The sequence below is a fragment of the Embiotoca jacksoni genome, unplaced genomic scaffold (assembly GCF_022577435.1).
Source record: "Embiotoca jacksoni isolate LCO1_2020_lvr unplaced genomic scaffold, fEmbJac1.0.p SCAF_26, whole genome shotgun sequence".
NCBI lineage: Eukaryota > Metazoa > Chordata > Actinopteri > Embiotocidae > Embiotoca > Embiotoca jacksoni.
The window spans coordinates 1233910-1251737 of NW_027185377.1; the positions used below are offsets into that span (position 1 = coordinate 1233910).

General features: G+C 44.7%; 1 protein-coding gene across 4 annotated transcripts in view; it reads right to left on the reverse strand.

Annotated features, from left to right (window-relative positions):
* Positions 1-17828, reverse strand: part of baiap2b (BAR/IMD domain containing adaptor protein 2b) — a 57363-nt gene that overhangs the window by 17355 nt on the left and 22180 nt on the right. For 2 of the 4 annotated variants that reach the window (XM_069159946.1, XM_069159945.1), the window contains exons 4-7: positions 6453-6464; positions 5738-5799; positions 4570-4641; positions 2797-2934 (exon numbers count right to left, since the gene is read on the reverse strand). In XM_069159946.1, the coding sequence (XP_069016047.1) occupies positions 2797-2934; positions 4570-4641; positions 5738-5799; positions 6453-6464 (284 nt within the window). The remainder of the gene's footprint in view (positions 1-2796; positions 2935-4569; positions 4642-5737; positions 5800-6452; positions 6465-17828) is intronic. The other 2 variants (XM_069159948.1, XM_069159947.1) reach the window with 1 other exon arrangement.

Here is a 17828-nt window from a genome sequence, read left to right on the forward strand (position 1 = left end):
GTACGAGAGGCAATCAGAGACTGCTCCTGTTGCACGCCGACGGAGTACAGCGCCGGGACGTGCACGGAGCGGGAGGAAGCAACATGAGGAAGTATTCCAAGTTACGACATCAGCGCCCGAGTTCGACACGTGAACACGACCACCGGTACGTGAACGCGACCGCCGGTACGTGAACATTTGTGATTTCACCACAGACCTGAAACTGGATTTTGAGACCAATTTTTGGGGGAACAGAAAATCTTCCAACGCGCCTGCTCAAAGTGTGCCTGAGCCCATGCGCTGATTTCCACTACAGAATCAAAAACCCTGTTGCCACGGCGCCACAGTTCAGGTGGTTTGCAGTGAATGCCTGCCTGTGTCTGCGTCAGAAACTGGAAGTTGTTCTCACAAGGCAGGAAACTCTCACTAACTTCTAACTGGTTGGTGTTACTACTCTGCATGCACATATTGGGGACTTCAAATTTGAATGAGTCCCAGTGTTGATTCCTTTTAAGAAACATCACGTCAAAAAGAAGACGAAGACGACGTAGCGCAACACAGAGACATCTGCGTCTTAAAACTGTAACGAGAGAAAACTGAACTTCTTTGGGCAGCAAAAGTAGTTTCTTCCCACTCAGACCTTCCTGTCCTGATGTAACGTCTCCACTTCCATTAACTTCACCTCTTTCACTTCAAGTGCCAACGTAACTCAGTCGAGGCTCCAGCTGATGATTTTTGAAATCTATCTCCATTATTTTACCTTTTTTTAAATGAAGTTTAGTCTATAAAAAGTCAGAAAGCCGTATTTTGTTGTGTAAAAGGCTTAAAACATGTTCAGTTTTGTTATGAAATGTTATGAAACAGAAAAAGGCAACGAAAAAATCTCATCTTAAAGTTAAGAGCAGAAAAATCTGAAAAATAAACATAATTCTGTGAGACTGTTTACATTTTATTTTTCATTATTTTCTCCTGCAGTTCATCATCCTGGGATTCATTCTGTGGCCTCTCGAGGGGGTCTCCACCCACGTGTTGGGAACCACTGACTTCAATGAGGAATTAATTCAGGAGTTTTTGGTGGTTTTGAAGTATTAATCATAACATCTACTGCCAGTGTCGATGTCTACTTTCAATCGTGCTCGGTGTTTTTACGACGTCGTAACATCAACACCAGGAGGAGCGAGCGGACTTTCTTTTGTTTTTTCTTGCACCGGCCAGCTGTGGTGTTGCTTGATTAAAAGTGAGGGAGATGCTTTCGGGGAGAATAAAACCTCGTTATGTAAAACGTTGGAGCAGATACACACTGTACATACAACATATTGTATCTTCTAAAAAGGCAGATCTGTTCTTGCACCTTCGGGCCGTATGATGCACACCAGGAATCTGGCTTCCTGACGAGCGCACAGACGCCGTCACTGTCGAAGAGGCGTAAAAATAGAAAAGGGGCCCGTTAAATAAAATGTGTACACGGTATATATTTAGATTTCAGTATTAATAAAAGGAAGTCAGGATGACCGTCCGTTTTCTAGATCTGAGCTTGTCAGTTGTTTCCGTGTTTTTAAGCCTTTTAACCCACTTCTCAGAATACGTCCAGTCAGCTCACTCTTTCTCACAAAGTGTTTGGACCCCCTAAGTGTTCATCATCGCAGTTATTTCTTTGGTGTAACTGTACGAATGCTCGACACAAATGCGCAAACTCCACACGGAAAACGTGTTGTTTGGATCAGACGTCAACGACATCACTTTGAAATCCTTAAGTGGCAAAAAAAGATGCAGTGAAGAAGCTGAAAGCAACACAGATCCACCCGGGGAGGTCACAATATGTGGATCTACTAAATATCAGCATCTTGAAATGTACCAAGAAGATTTCTGAGATTTTGGCACTAACAAGCAGACAGGAAAGAAAAGAAACAACTGGAGCTGATTAAAGAGTCCCGTTCGACACCGTTGAAGCCCGGCGGCGCTGCAGGGCTTCAACGGTGTCGAAGCTCGCTGTACATCCATCTTTTTTTTTTTTTTTTTTGAAGGAGCGCCGCGGTCGCCCTCCTTTCACGCCCCACCGGCCATCCATCGCCATAACACTAACAATTACACAACCATTACCTCCCCAGCTGCTCCTTGCAGAGCCCAACAATCTGCCCTTTGACCTCTGACCCCGTTCTCTCTCTCTGTCTCTGTCTCTGTAATGACTGAAAGCCACAGCCTCCGTCTCACTGTGTGTTTCATTTCAGATTTTGTCCAACAAACTACTGATTCAGTTTTGAACTAATAAACTCCGTATTGTGTGCAGCTGATTGGACGGTCTCCTGTGGAGGTTGTGTAAGAGGTCCCGCCCAACGTGTGTCACCACAACACCTACAGACGGGAGCTCGGAGACTCGCAGCGTCTAATCACGCCTCCGCTGCAGCAGCTACCTGAACCAGAGACCCACGGATCGCTCACCTGCTCCAGATATCACCAACAAACATTATGCAACACAGAGGAGGGCGGCAAGTCATGAAACACAGAAAATATCAAAGTTACGGGGGCATTTTGTACATTTGTACAAACTGAATGATACTTAACTGCTGTTTTAATTATATTAGAATATTTGATATTTTTAGAGCTTAAAATGGTCGCATCCCATTCAGCTTCAGCTCAGCGCGTCCTATCAACAGCAGTCACAGATTACGAGACGCAACAGAAGGTCAAATCCCATCAGGAGGAGGGAAAAGGCATCCAGCGGTCCAAGATATCTGAAGGAGCTCCAGCATCTATATTCTGCACCATTGAAAACATTGAAAACATCTCACTCACACACACACAGAGACCCAGACTGACCTGCATCTCCTTGTCTCCGTACTTGGACGGGTGCTTGCTGCCTTGGCTCTTCCTGCGCAGCTTCTTCAGCTCGGCCTGGCACTTCTCCAAACTCTCACCTTTGCTCTTGTGCTCCATCTGGTACTTCTTCAGCGCAGCCTGAGGGGGGCAGCACAGAGTCAGCAGGGGGGCACAGCGGTGCTCCAGTGTGTCAGCATCCCCACAGATGAGAGCTTTACACACGACTTCACATTCGACAATGGAAACATTGGTTTCTGTTTTACCGCCTGAATCGGTGCAGGACGGTCATTTGGGAGGATTTCTCTCCTTCCTGATTCTGATTGTTTCTTCTGTATGTACAAACCTTCTTGTAGCCCACTTCACCTTGATAAAAAAAAATTAAAAAAAAAAAAAATGTGCCAGCTCATTCCTAAACTATCAAGTATTCATTTGAAAATTGCCAAATTTGGCATCGTGTTATCATCTCTTGATTTATGACGCCTCCTGTAGCTCAGGAAAAAACTATTTGCCATTTTTTCAAAAACAAAATTATCCTCAGTTTCCCCAAATGTTTTGTGTGTACTTGACAAAAAAACTTAAAAAGGAATATTTTAAAAAAAAAAGAAAAAAGCTTAATTTCTACCATGAGGTCATAAATGGAGCAGGGTTTTTTCCCCCATTTGCATTTGAATGCATCCTCCTTTTTGACTGTAATGATCAGAATTACATTCATCTCAGAGCTTTCCAAACACGGCGACACGCCCCTCCTAAAATGTTCTCGGGCCTGATTCCAGACCACCGATAATCAATCTGTCTACTTAATCTGCTTTTTTGGGGGGGTTTGGGAAACGAGGTTGCGTAGGAAGTAATTTATAGAAGTTGCTGCAGCGGTTTGGATGAAAGCTGGTGAGAAATTAAGGAGAGAGTTTGCATTTTTGTCTGTAAGCCAATGATTTAATGAGACCGAGGTTCATTCTGGATGCATCGTGACGAGCAGCGCAGTCAGAGGTGTTTTATTCACGCAGGTTCCTGCTTACATAATAATCTCCTCAGGCCGTAATACTTCTGATTAAGTTCTCTGAATAACGAACATTAAATTAATAATTGAAGCTGCTTTTAAATAAACTACAATAAAATCCTTCTGTAGGAACAGCTAGGAGAAGAACTGCTCGGCCTTGTTGCCTATTAATGTCTCCTTTACATATCGGAGACGAGTGAAAACCGCCTCTTTCATTATTCACGGGAGTTTCTCTTCAGGCTTCTTCAGTGATTCTTTCTGAAAAGATTAAAGCTGAATTTGATTAATTTTTTGGGCCACTAGAAGAACTCCAAATATAAAAATTTTAAAAAGGATTGTGGGGAACATGTTAGCAAACAGTCACTCCCTTTTGATTTGTCTTTTTTTTTTGCAAAAATTTGATTTTACAGCATCTTTTGTCCAAAAGTAAAAAGAAAAAAATGTCGTTTTTAAAAGCACTACCTGATAAAGAGTCATATTTAATCACTTCCTGTGACAATGAGCATGCTGCACATCATGGAAATATTTCACTAGTAATATTTTTTTGGTGAGAAAAATCAGCTGCTAAATGTTCCAACTATTTTATTGGACAGTTTCCCAGCAGGTTTATCAAAACAGCTGCTCCGTGAATCAAAGTTGATGAGAAAGCTGAAACAGTAGATGCAATGTCAAACCAAAACAATGAGCTGAAAGAGGCTGAAAGGCTCAGCAGAATTTGTTCAATAAGAGGGCGGGACTTAAGTCTCAGTGATCGTAGGAGAAGAAAAGAGTCTCACGTTCAGGTAGCGTGCGTCCAGCTCCACCTTCTTCTCCAGCTCGGTGAGCAGCTCGTTGTGGAACGACTTTAGCTGCAAGACACACACACACACACACACACACACACACACACACACACACACACACACACACACACACACAGACACACAAACCTCAAAAACAATTCGCCAAGCACAGAATAAACTGAACCTCCAGCGGTCATGTCAGACCGCTGTGGATTATTTTCATACAGGAATTTGATGCCTCCCTCTGTGTTGTGGTGACAGAATGACTCGCGGCTACGTATTTGTGTCGCCCGCGGAAACGTCACACCCAGAGAGTCAAAGGGAGGATGTCTGGCATGTGAAGCGCATGCCAAGACAATTTGTTGTCTTTGCATGTGCAGCAATGCTGTGTGAGAGACGAGAGGACGAAGTGGAACCGGAGGCGAAACTCTTTATGTACGGTATCGATTTCCTTCTCTTAAGATCCACATGCTGCATTTTCAAATCATTTAAAACAACTGTGGGACCTTTTCACCCTCCGTCCTGCCTCTCTTATCATCCACGTTGGGAATATTTTCCTAAACCGGCATCTGCGAGATATCTGCTGAGGAAGCAGGAAGTTCAGGATGAACTGCAGGAAGAACTCTTCATGTAACAGAAGTGGTAATATTCAGCCGACGTTGTTCTCGATCTCTCTGGATGAGGAGAGCCTGATGAGCGTATCGCACCGCCGCCTCGGACCTTCGACACCCATTACCCTCCAAGAATGAGGACATTCAATCTCAAAACAGCCTCTGAAATAATTTGAATAAAAAAATTAAAGCCCTGAACTACTTCTCTCGGTTGACTCAACGTTTTCTTTCTAATGTCGCCCACAATAGGCCAATTTATTCCGTTCGACTGGGACAAAGACCTTTCGGAGAAGCGGAATGAGAATGTTTTCGGTCTGTAATGGCTTGTAATTTACATATCAGAGGATCAGTCAACAAACCGTCATCTGAAGACGGAAAACACACTTGAGGCTACTTAAGAGCGGCAAAGCGAGCGTCTGGTTGAGTGTTAAATATTGAAAAATATCCCGAGACGTGAGGACTCCAAAGCAAACAGGCCCGCAATCTGTTCGGCTGCCCGGCTCGTGGCTTAAGAAGTGCCGATTTTAGCAACACCACCACCACATGCTCACCATCTCTTCGAGCTGGATCTGGATCTGTCGGTGCACTTCTGCCATCTGAAAGAGCACCTCCCCTGCAGAGAGAAGACAAAGAACAGAAAGACCATCAACAAAAACAAAACGAAAAAGGGAGAGGAGACGAGGAGGGAGAGAAGAGAGAATGATATTAAGTCTGCGGGAGCGACGTACATCGTGCAATAAGAAAAAGAAAGAAAGAAAAGAGCATGCAGCCACAGGGAACAGATGAGAGACAGGTGGAGGACAAGGCACCGGACGGGATGAGCTGTCACTCAGCACACCGACAAGTCAAAAAAAAAAAAAGAGCGCGACAGAAATATGCAGCACAGACGTCATGGATGAAATAAACAAAAACAAAGAGTTCATCAAGAAAAAACTACTGAAAGTTTGAAATACTGAAACCAAACTACTGCAAATCATGAGAGGAGGTTTCCATTTGATTAAATACTACTGCTGAGAAACACAGGAACAGCATGATAGAATAGAGAAACTTGAATATTTCCTCTTTGCATTGAGACATGTGTCGTACTTCAACAGAACAGGGGGGAGTGTGTGTGGGGGGTGGGGTGGGGGGACACACCAAAAAAAGCAGAACCCAGAAAATAAAATACAAAAAAAAAAATCCAAATAATAAAAACAAAAGAAGTAGAAAGTATAAAATGATGATTCATGCAGCCAGGGTGGTGTGTGTTGTTTTAAGGATACCTACATGCTGCCTCTTCTGAATATGCAATGCGTTGTAAAAAAAAGGAACAAAAAAAAAGATCTAAGTTTGAGCAAAGAACAAAAGGGATAGAGACCTGGAGAGACAGAGACAGATCAAAGTACCCCGAGGAAAATGAGACACGACAGGTTTCCACACAGAAAAACAGTCAGACGGGTGGTTAGTCAGGAAAACCTCAGACGACCTGCAAACCAACACTGGATCTTTATATTTATCTTTTTAGAAACCATCAGCAGGTTCGGCTTCTTACAGTTTCTTGGAAAACATTTTTTGTTTGCATGTCGTGTTTGTCAGACAAATATTGGTCAATGTTTGGTTATAAAGAAAAAAAATCCAGCATCAGTCGAGCTCTGAGGTCAAATATTTCACAATAAATGCAGTAAATCAATATAAAAAAAAATATGACTAATATTATGAATCTGAACTTATCTGGGTATTTGCACATTAATTAAACTAAATAAAAATGTAATTTATACACTTGAAAACGGGTTACTCCACTGCTGGACGAGAGTTGAATTTTCAGGTGTTTAACTTGAGGATTTCCTCAAATGGAGTTCAAAACGGAGGAATTTCATCTGAAATTACTCTTAAAAATCTTTTTCTTTCTTTAATTCAACCATAAACTCTCCTTCCATCTGTCACGCTCTGTTTTTATCTATCCTCCTTTTGTCCTTCATTCTTTTCACGTCACTCCTCTCCTTCATCGTAGCAGCAGCTCTCCTCCTCCTCCTCCTCCTCCTCGCCGGGTTTTACTGAGAGGTTGTTTTGTTTTATTATGATTGTTGAGGCTTTTATCAAAAGGAGTTTTTGTGTGATTCTTATTGTACAAAGTGGAAACAAATGGCAAGTAAGGAAGAAAAAAACATGTCTCTACTACTGCATAAAAGAAAGATATGTATCGACTCCCTGTGATAATAAGCAATCTGCACATCATAAAACAGCTGTTTGTGAAGTTTAAAAATCTGCTTTAGATTATTTTAATGAAACTCAAAATATAATCACCTCATCACCTCCTGTTTTTGCTGCTTGCTTATGGTTTGTTTTGATGATGAGGAGGAGAGGATGAAGAACCTCGCTGACTGTAAATGAGGAATTATTTTTCTTGATAAAGAGTTTTATTTTGCATGGAATTTTGCAACATTGCGAGCTGTTGAAAACATAGTTTGAACTCACTCTTACATGTGAGGACTCTTACTTGTGTCGTACAGTGTTGTTTCAAATCTCACTGCCGTTCTGCACCGACAGGAAATGACCTCATCACGTGAACACATCAGCCTCCAACATATTTGCAGCTTTAACTATTTTACCCAGAAATCACTGCATGTTTTTCTGTTCCCGACACTGATGTACTCAGAATAGTGAGAGTTGGTACACCAGTAGAACATCTGGAACACCAGTAGAACATCTGGAACACGGCAGCAGATGTCACCCATGCATGAGGAGGAAATCTGGGAGCGACATGTCGTTTGGACACGTGCACACAAACCACAGAAACACTCTGCCATCAACAACACACTCCCACTCTCCAGTACACTCCCCCCCCCCGTTTACAAAGATGCATCTGCAGGCTGTGATGCCGTTGAGGTGTTTGACTGCTGCAGGACAGGTAGTTTGTTAAATTGTTGGGTTCCTTTGTATGAAGCTTTAAAGTCCTGTTTTAAGGACTTAAATAACATGTTTTGTCATTTGACGCTCTATAAATAAAATGAAATTGAATAAAAATGTTCCCGCCTCTCATCGGTTAATGTACGGAGCGAAAGAAAAGAAGGAGCTCCGGCTACGCCGACACGCTGCCCTTCAGCCGGGGGATGAAACATCGCTGTAGGATGAACTCCACTTCATACTGCTCTGTCTTCCGTAAAAAGGTCCTTTTATAAGCGCTGTGTTCATCTATAGAGTAATTAAGGTTCTTCTTCATTGATCCTTGAGGGGGGGGGGGTTCTCCTCCTCCGGAAGGTCGGAGGTCAGTTCCTCAACACTCTCTTCACTTCACACCTCGGTGCAGCAGCTGGTGTGGAGGTGACCTCTGATTCACCATCTGCTGCACCGAGGTGTGAAGTGAAGAGAGTCAATAAAGAGCCAATAAAAACACACTGCTGGGATTTATTTTTTTGCTTCTGGTTGATCACAACTCAGTTTTATTTATCATTTCTATCAATTCTACAAAACGCGTTTGTACCAATTTAATTGCTGAGACTTGGGACAACAGCCCCGTTGCCACGGTGAAGTTAGACCGAGCGGCAACCAGCAGTGAGGTCACCCGTTGGTTTGTGAACGTTGTGAAGGGTTGAGTTCAGATTCTGTCTGTTACCATCTTTAATAGTTCGGAGCGGTTTGGAGCAGGAAGTGACCATATTTGGACGAGCTGGGGGAGGAGCCAGCTGGTGGATCTGACCGATCTGATTGGAAACCTGACGATACTACGTCCCGCCCACCGATAGCTGTAACCTGACTGCACCACAGGCCTGTCAATCAAACAGACACGCCCCCAAAAACAGGTCTTCTTGAATCTTCTTTTCTAATGAATGAGGGATTATTTTCAGATGGACCTCCAGAAAACTAATAAGAAGGAGTGACTTTAGCTAACAACACCGAGATAACTGATGGACACATTTTATTCACTTTGGATTTGATGAGAGAAGTTGAATGGGAGTCTATGGAGCCGGAGGCTTTTTGGAGCCGACCTCTAGTGGCACTCGCTGGTATTGCAGCTGAAGACACTTCTGGATCGGAACCATTTTACAGACCTGAAGCTATGAACTCTTTTATATCCAGTCTGTGAGTTAGAGAGTATAAAACCTGTATTTTGTAGTTTTTACTGATGGACATGAAGGCCACAGACTCGGACACACGAGTTACTGAAACACAGGTTAGTCGGCGTCGACCCACATCGGTGTGCTCGACCGAAGCAGCAGGTTTTTCGTCACCTGGACGTTCCCCAAATTCCTGGATGTTCTCGTCTCATTGCATCCATCTAATCCAAAATCTCACCACTTTGCATTGTGAAATATCGGACTTCTACCCGCCAGAGGTAAGACGCTTATCGTTAATCACCGCAGATCACAACATATGAGGCTTAAAGGGGAGCAAAGCACATTGTTGTCGGTACTCAGCGCCGGCACACGGGTCCGGATCAATCCAAAAACTCACAATCGCTGCTTTTGTTTGCAAAATCGTTCCTGCAAAAACGACTCAAATGCATCACATCAACTGCCCGATCATCACTCAGTCTGGAAATAAAAACACGAGATGGGAATTTAATTGGACACCATTTCATCTGCTTAACAAAAAAAAAGTTTAACGCAATTAAGCAAAAAAAAAAGAAGAAGCCTGTTATTGTTGGTCTGATCCACCGTTAAGTCTGAGGTTTACAGCACAATGAGATCCAAACAACAGCTTCCAATATACAGAATTACACTGACAAAGCAAACTGGAGCAAAGTTCAGCAGCGACTCGCGGGTCACGCCGGGGCAGCGGGTGTTTGTACAGTAGGACTGCAGGGCGGCAACCAGCCCATCATTCAGCGTAAACATCTGGGTTTATTTCCCCTGCAGCTCCACTCGGAGGACAGCGAGTGCACCACGGTTAACGGGGGGGGGGGGGGGGGTATGCAGCGTGCCTCTCTGCAGGAGGACCGTTATTACCGGTAGGCTGAAAGCAAACAAGCTGCTCTAATCCCCCAGAAAGCTGCAGTAGAGGGAGTACAAGGTGCTGCAGGGAGATTTGTCCTCCTCAAAGCCGCATGAGCGGCGCTGCTATTGTTGTGCCTCTTCTGGCTCTTTCATTTTAGTATTTTTCTTTTGCTATAAAACACGGCGCACAAGTTTTCCAGAGAAGTGGCTACAATGTCTGATTAGTCTTTACATTTTAAGCACGTGCTTGACAAAGTAATGACAAGTTTTTTTCTTTGCAAAAGGTGCAACAGCAGATTATCATAGAGACACACGCATGAGGAAGATGCTGCTTCTTAGAAATGATAAAGAAAAGAAAAAAAAGAAATGCCTGCAGGCTGCTGACACAAGCAGACGCGCGCCTGTGTTTGACATCTTTACTTCTGCTGAGGATCGATAGGAGCGACTGGCTATACATAATCATTACACGGCAGCCGACGGGCTGCGAAACGAAGACTGATGGTCGGAGAGACCGAAGACGCGAGCCGGTTGGAGAGTGACAGAGATGAAACCCGAGAGCCTGGCAGGTCAATAAAACCCACCAAACCGAACTCATCATCTCGGGCCTCTAAATGAGTAAAGATGTTTTTTTATGAAGCTGTTTTTCTTTAAGCGATCGCTCGCTGTTCGTCTCCGTGGACGGATTTCTTTCAGAGAAGCGTGAGGACTCGCTGACAGCTTCACGCTGCAGCTCGGTGACGACGAGTTAATAACCAGCTGACAATGTTCCGTTTTAAAACGTATGAAACACAAAGAAACATCGATGGAAATCCCAGCGGAGGACTAAAAAAAACGCTTTCACAACGTGGACATTTTCCCCGAACAAAACGTCTGCAGTTTGTGAGTCTGTTTGCTTCACGTTATTATCAGCATCATTAAGTCACCATTTGTTCTGGATCGGCGCTCCAAGGTCGATGCGACTCCATCAAGGACATTTTAACGGGGTCCGACACATTATTGAAGCCACATTAGCGGCACGTTAACGTCCGTGTGGTGAGTTAAACAGACTCGCTGCTGCCTGTTGGAAGGTGCTGATGGAGACGGGTGGTGTTGGTTGTCATGGTGAAAGGTGGGCGGGGCTGATCAAAGCGCGGGTCGGTGCGAGGTTTTGATTTGACCGGAGAGCCTCTGACGGCTGCCAATGAGCCGGGAACACGTCTGTCTTCAGGACGTCTCTCTGCGTCCTCCCTCGGCACCTGGGGTGACCTGAGGACAAGGACTTTCTAAAAAAAAAAAAAAGAAAAAAGAAAGCGCCGAGACGGTGAGGGGAAGCTAAATTGGTAGCGTAGCGCAGACAGACGTCAACGGGTCGGCCGCTTGGGTCCGATGATTAAATAGGAAATTGACCCGAGATAGAAATTACAATGAAAAATCTGTGTCAAGAGTTTCTTTTCTGCTCTGAAGCCGACATGAAGCACGTCAGCCTTCAGAGTTCATGCCTCTCCCCACAGACCGGCCCGGTTCTACCAGAACCTGAACTCACCGTGTGGGTCTCCGAGTCTGACCTTACACAAGACTTGGGAATAATTATGAAACCGTTGGATCAGCTGTTGACCAATCAGCACCGACCAACATGTGATGGATGTCAGAGGTGCCAAAAATGTAATCTGGTTGGAGGTTTAAACGGGCAGAAATGAGTTATACTGTCCAGAAAATTCACATTCCCAAATCTAAAGAATTAAAACTCTACTCTCAGACGTTATTGTAAGAAACAGTCGTTTCGACGTAGGACACACTAACGGCACACGAACATGAGACGGAGGTCACTGATTGCCAATCGGATGTTCCAGACTATAATGAAAGTAAAAACTGAAGAAGCTATGAGCAATAAGGGGGCGGAGCCAGACCACCAGCTGACCCACGTTTCCTAAATGTCCCTCTAGTACATTCCTTTGTCCAAAACCACCAACTCCTACTGCGACCTTCAGGGAAAAAAAGAATAATAATCCTGCACAGGTAAAGGTGCTTCTTATTTCTGCCCTCATAACATCTGTGCATCTTCTGCACAGAATCCTGAAGTTTTCCATCCAGCTGATCTTCAGATGAAACCTGAACATGCAGACGAAGACTAGAGGCTCCATCGTCCTGCACATTCTCACCGTTACAGAACCGAGTCAAGGTTTTAATATCGCTGACTTCTGACTCGTCATAAACAAAACGCAACTATCAATCTATTTAGAGTTTGACGAGAGCGTCGCCGGCGTGGTAGAACTTCTGCATTGTGAGATGAAGGCTGAAAGGAGGGAAAGAAAATAAAAAACACTTTAAAAAGAGTGCTCTCGCTGCAGTTTCCCTCCACGCACAGCGAATGCCGGCTGAATTCATATCTGGGGTTGAAGCTCGGGGGAAATTCAGCCTGTGCTGGCTGAGAGAGATGAGGGGTCACGGCGAGGTCACGGCGAGGTCACCGGCTTCTCCTTAAACTGAGCAGAGACATTTCAGGCGAGGTGGAGGGAAGGGGGGACAACACTGGCAACTTCCCTAAGAGATACTCAGTGACTCAACAACGTGACCGATTATCATGTCAGGATGGCGTTTTCACGTCTTTATTACTGCTTTCCGTCTCTGCAGCACCAGAGGGGATTCAAACATCTTCTCTTTTAAACTGAGGGCGATAAATCGAGATACAAATGAGGAGAAAATGACACGGTAGAATCAGCTGATGAATATTGAACCGAAGGAAGTGAAATTTGTGTCTTTTTTTTGGAGCCGCTGCTGCCTCATCGAAGAACACGTCTCGAAGGCGAACTCCTACTAAACCACGCCGCAGTTAATGAATTAACCGAACGCTAATTGTTTCCTGGACCTCAAATGTCGTCCGTCTGAATTAACCTTAAATTGTTTTCATGAGGAGGATGTTGCGCCGCAGCGTGTTCAGCCCACGGCGATGAGACGAGAATGAGATGAATGGGAGCCGAAAATACGAGGATTCATTCATTTAAACTGCTCATGGTCACCTTGAAATCACATCACACAGAGGCAGGAGCAGGAGCCTTTCAGAATTTAGTTTTTAACAATAATTATATGGGAATGCAGTTGTTTTGCTTACTAATTAAAGTCAGTAATACAACAATCTTGATTAAAAGCTCATTTAAAGAACAACTGTGCTGGATTTAAGACACATTTTTGATTTAACATGAATAATCCTGATATTTGATATAATATTCTGATCAATAAGATTCAGGAATGATGGAGAATTTGCTGCATGTGTTGATCTAGAGGTTAAAAAAGAAATGACACTGTCATCACATTTTGATATTTTAAGGTGTTTTAGCTTCTTTTGTTTGGGAACTTTCAGATATTTTTTGTGTGCTGTTACTCCATCGCGTCGGTAAATAACCAGAGCAGATTTTAAGGAGTCGTTGTCACTCCGGCTTGCTACGACTGTTCGTATCGCTTCGTCTCGCCTAACTGAAGTCAAACACTTGACCTCAACATCATCAAACGTAGCCACGCCTACTGATGGCTGATCAGCAATTGGAGTTTCCAGAACAAACAGCAACCAGCAGTGACGTCACCTTCGAGTTCACGATTCTGTCCGTCACCATCTTGTTAGTTCGGAGCGGTTTGGAGCAAGAAATGACCATATTTGGACGAGCTGGGGGAGGAGCCAGTGGTGGATCTGACCGATCTGATTGGAAACCTGACGATACTACGTCCCGCCCACCGATAGCTGTAACCTGACTGCACCACAGGCCTGTCAATCAAACAGACACGCCCCCAAAAGCGCGTCTTTCTAAAGCTCATTTTACAATTAATGACAGATTCTTTTCTGATGGACCTCCAGAAAACTAATCTGGAAGACTGAATTTAGCGAATGGCATACAGAAAAATTGCATCACTTCCACATCGGCCTCATTTTTCAGTCCAGAAGCTACGTCCACTTTTATATACAGTTTATGTTCCAGACTAAAATGAAAGATGCGAGCAACAGGTGGGCGGAGCCAGGCTACCTAAGGTCCCGTTACTGACCCCCTCATTTATTAATCTTCCTTATGACCGCCCTAAATGTCCCTCTAACACACTGATTCCTTTGTCCAGAACCACCTACTTCTGAAAATCCAATCCTAATCCTGCACAGGAAAAAGCTGCCACTTATTTTAAGTTCGTGCACGCCTCTGCACGCTTATGAAACACTTATGAAAAATCTCAGCTGTTTAGATGAAAGCTTTGATTTTAACAAGTCCTCTGATGAATATGAACCTCCTTCGCTGTCCAGCTGCCTGGACACTGTCCACACTTGTATAAGTGGTAGGAGTGAAAAAACAACAGCTGGAGCAGCTGAGGAGACGCAGAGATCTGTAAGCAGATAGAATGCAGAATTCACTGCTTTGATATCTGTTATAACGGCAGATTATATAAAAGTAGAGGCCGACGGATGCTCCTCTTCATGCTTCTGTGAGTGAACGCCACCTCTGCTCAAACTTGCACGTGCATGCTGAACCCCTACATGGTCGGAGAAGAGAGCCGGAACTGCAGGAGCTTCCTCCTTTTTTTTTCTCAAAGCGATGCCCATATTTAGCATACGGAAGAAAGAGATTGTCATTTTCATCGGTGCTGACATCACCGACAAACCATCTTTGGGCTGCGGCTGGAGCGTTTCTCCTCCTCCTCCTCCTCCTCCTCCTCCTCCTCCTCCTCCATCATCAGAGTAGCTCCAGTCGAGGCGTTTTTCATCGGATCTATTTTTAGCCGTGTGTGCGGATTCGGCGTGTTCTCCCAGGGCTGCCTGAGCTCCCACTTCAGTGCGGGGGTGTTCGCAGACACACACACTCACGCACACTCTCTCTCTCTCTCTCTCTCACACACACACACACACACACACACACACACACACACACACACACTCTCACGCTCGCTCACACACACACACTCTCTCTCTCTCTCTCTCACACACACACACACACACTCTCACGCTCGCTCACACACACACACACACACACTCTCTCTCGCTCACACACACACACACACTCTCTCACACACACTCTCTCACACACACACACACACACACACTCTCGCTCGCTCACACACACGCTCACACACACACACACAGATTCTCCGCCGCGGCCGTGGAGCGTCTCGTCTTTCTGCGCGGGGAGTCGCTCAGTTGTTTAAAAGATAAACCTTGACGGCAGCGTGGAAATGAAGAAGCAGTGATTGAAACACAAGCGATCACTTCCTGTTCCTGCGCCCGGCTCTCAGGGCCGCGTGCTATCAGCTGATAAACAGAGCCAGCTCTCCATAAATCAGTGTCCCCGTGTGACTCAGTTTATTTCAGGCCACACAAGTGGATAATAATCACGTAATGCCTTTTACTCTTTTTTTCCTAATTACTTGGAGAACTGGCCGGCTCCGGCATGCGAGTGAGAGTTTAAATCTACCGCTGCACTGCTGCTTCTGAAGTGTTAAAACAACATGAGCGTCAGTGAGTTATCGCCTCCTTCAGATAACTGAGTTACTGAGTATTGGATTGTCCGACAGCTGTGAATCGGTCCTGAAACCTGATTATTTCATTTTTAAAAACAGACATTAAAGTCTGGAACTTTGCAACTAAAAAAAAACAAAAATCCATGTTTAAACTGAAGATTTAAGCTGGAGCTGATAAATCAGCAGTCCAACGCTGCACTCCAATAAAACACAGAAAGAAGGCCAACGTTCACCTGGTTCATGCTAACAGGAGGAATATTTACAGTTCTTTTGTTTTGTTTTCTGCACACTCACTCAACATTGAAGGAAATAATGCGCAAACTGTCTCTGATTAACGACCTCGGTTTGCTTTCAATATGTTTTGTTTGAGAGCCAAAAATGAACCACATGACTCCTCGGATGCATTATTACACCACGAGGCTGCAGCAGGTCGATTTACCTGTTTGGTAGTTTCACTGACGTACATCCACAGCTATGTTTACTGTGTGCTCTTATGCTGCAGGGAAAAGTGGACTGCACTGCTCTTACATCACAGAGAACAACACTGAGCTACTTCAGCAACACAATTTATATGTTGTGAAAAAGTCTGCTTCAAAATGTGCTCGTCTACAAACACACGTCTTTTTGAGTTATTTAACTGGAGCAGTGATAATGTCCGTTTAGTTTGGTTATGATTCATTCAATTCTATATATATATAGTAACTGTAAAGTCCTTTACAACATTATATAGGAGGAACCCAACAATTCAACAACTCCCACATCAGCGACTGAGAGGAAATAACTCTTAACGGGAAGAAAAACCTCTGACAGGAGAAGGTTTCGAGGTCGGCAGCCGTCTGCGTCGACCAGTGATGTCAATGTGCGAGTTAATCGCTCAACAGACCGTCTCTCCTCCGTCTAATATTTTCCACATTCTCCATCGAGCTCGGTTTCTGAAACCCAGCTCCTCCTCTCCTCACTTCACCTTGTCAGTCACGTGCGCGTGCTAATGTCGTTAGCCGTCGTTCATCCCAAAGCTCTGATTAATTGCATTGTTTCGGTGAGTGCAGACCGAGGTGGCGAAAACCTTTCTGCCAGAATTCACCGTGAAAAGTTCCCGTTCATGTTTAAAGCCTGTCCGCGTCATTACTTCAGCTCCGCCGCGCCTACGCGTTCACCAAACAAACAATATCAGGATTAAAAAAAAGATGCATTTAGAAAAAGACTGGAAACCATAAACACCGTCATCTCTGTGTGACACACGGCACATCTCCAGTCTCACATCACACCTCGACCCCAAGTGACTCCCGAATCCTCCAGAGACACATTCTTCACTTCCCTCTCTGGCAGCTCATTTGCATTTTGCCCAGTAATTTACTGAAGCTGTGAGGCTCAACACAAGAAACGGAAGATGCTGAAGCACCCACAAAGTAATAAGCGTTGTCAGAACACACACACACACACACACACACACACACACACACACACACACCTTCTTCACCGCTCACAGGCCACAGCTGCTGGAATACGTGGAGACGGCATCAATCCATTCTGCTCAGCCCGGTCTGTCGTTTTCACCGGAGGCGGCGGGGAGGTTGTGCCGAGTTAAAACGGGAGGCTGCTGAGTCACGGTTCGGCTGCACAGTAAGAGACGAACCTCTCCAGACACGCATGCAGGCAAAAACACTAGAGGCCCGGGCGTGTGAGACAGAGAACACGAAAGGCAGAGCAGCCGAGCTGACGGCGACGGGGATGTACAGATGCATGATGGGGGATCCCGTTGGGGAGTTTATGTTCTTGTGATGCAATTTTTTAGGAAAAAAAAAAAATTTCAGAAAATCTAACGGACAATAATTTGTGGATTAGTATTCACTTACAGGCAGTCTTGGCATGCGAAGGCTTTCCTTCATACTTTTAGGTGGTTTTTAAATAATTGAGTGTTGAAGGTTAATCACAGCTCTGCCCTAAAACCCTGAAAGTTACATCGGGCTTAAAAACCGAGTGTTTAGTGAAAGAGACGCAGGGATAAAAAAAAATAAAAAAATATGTGAAGTGAAGTGATGAAGCTCCAGAAGAAGTGCCAGAAAAGGTCTCCGCATGAATAATGAATGCAGCTTTTACAGCCTCCTCAGATATCTCCCCCCCCCTCCACCCTCCTCTAGTCATCTCCTCGTCCCTCCTTCCTCTCCTCTGCAGGTCTCAGCCCGCGTTCCTCGAGTCGCATCACGGTAACGGAACCGAGAGGGTTGCGGTGATCCGGGCCGGATGCAGACCCGTGACGCTC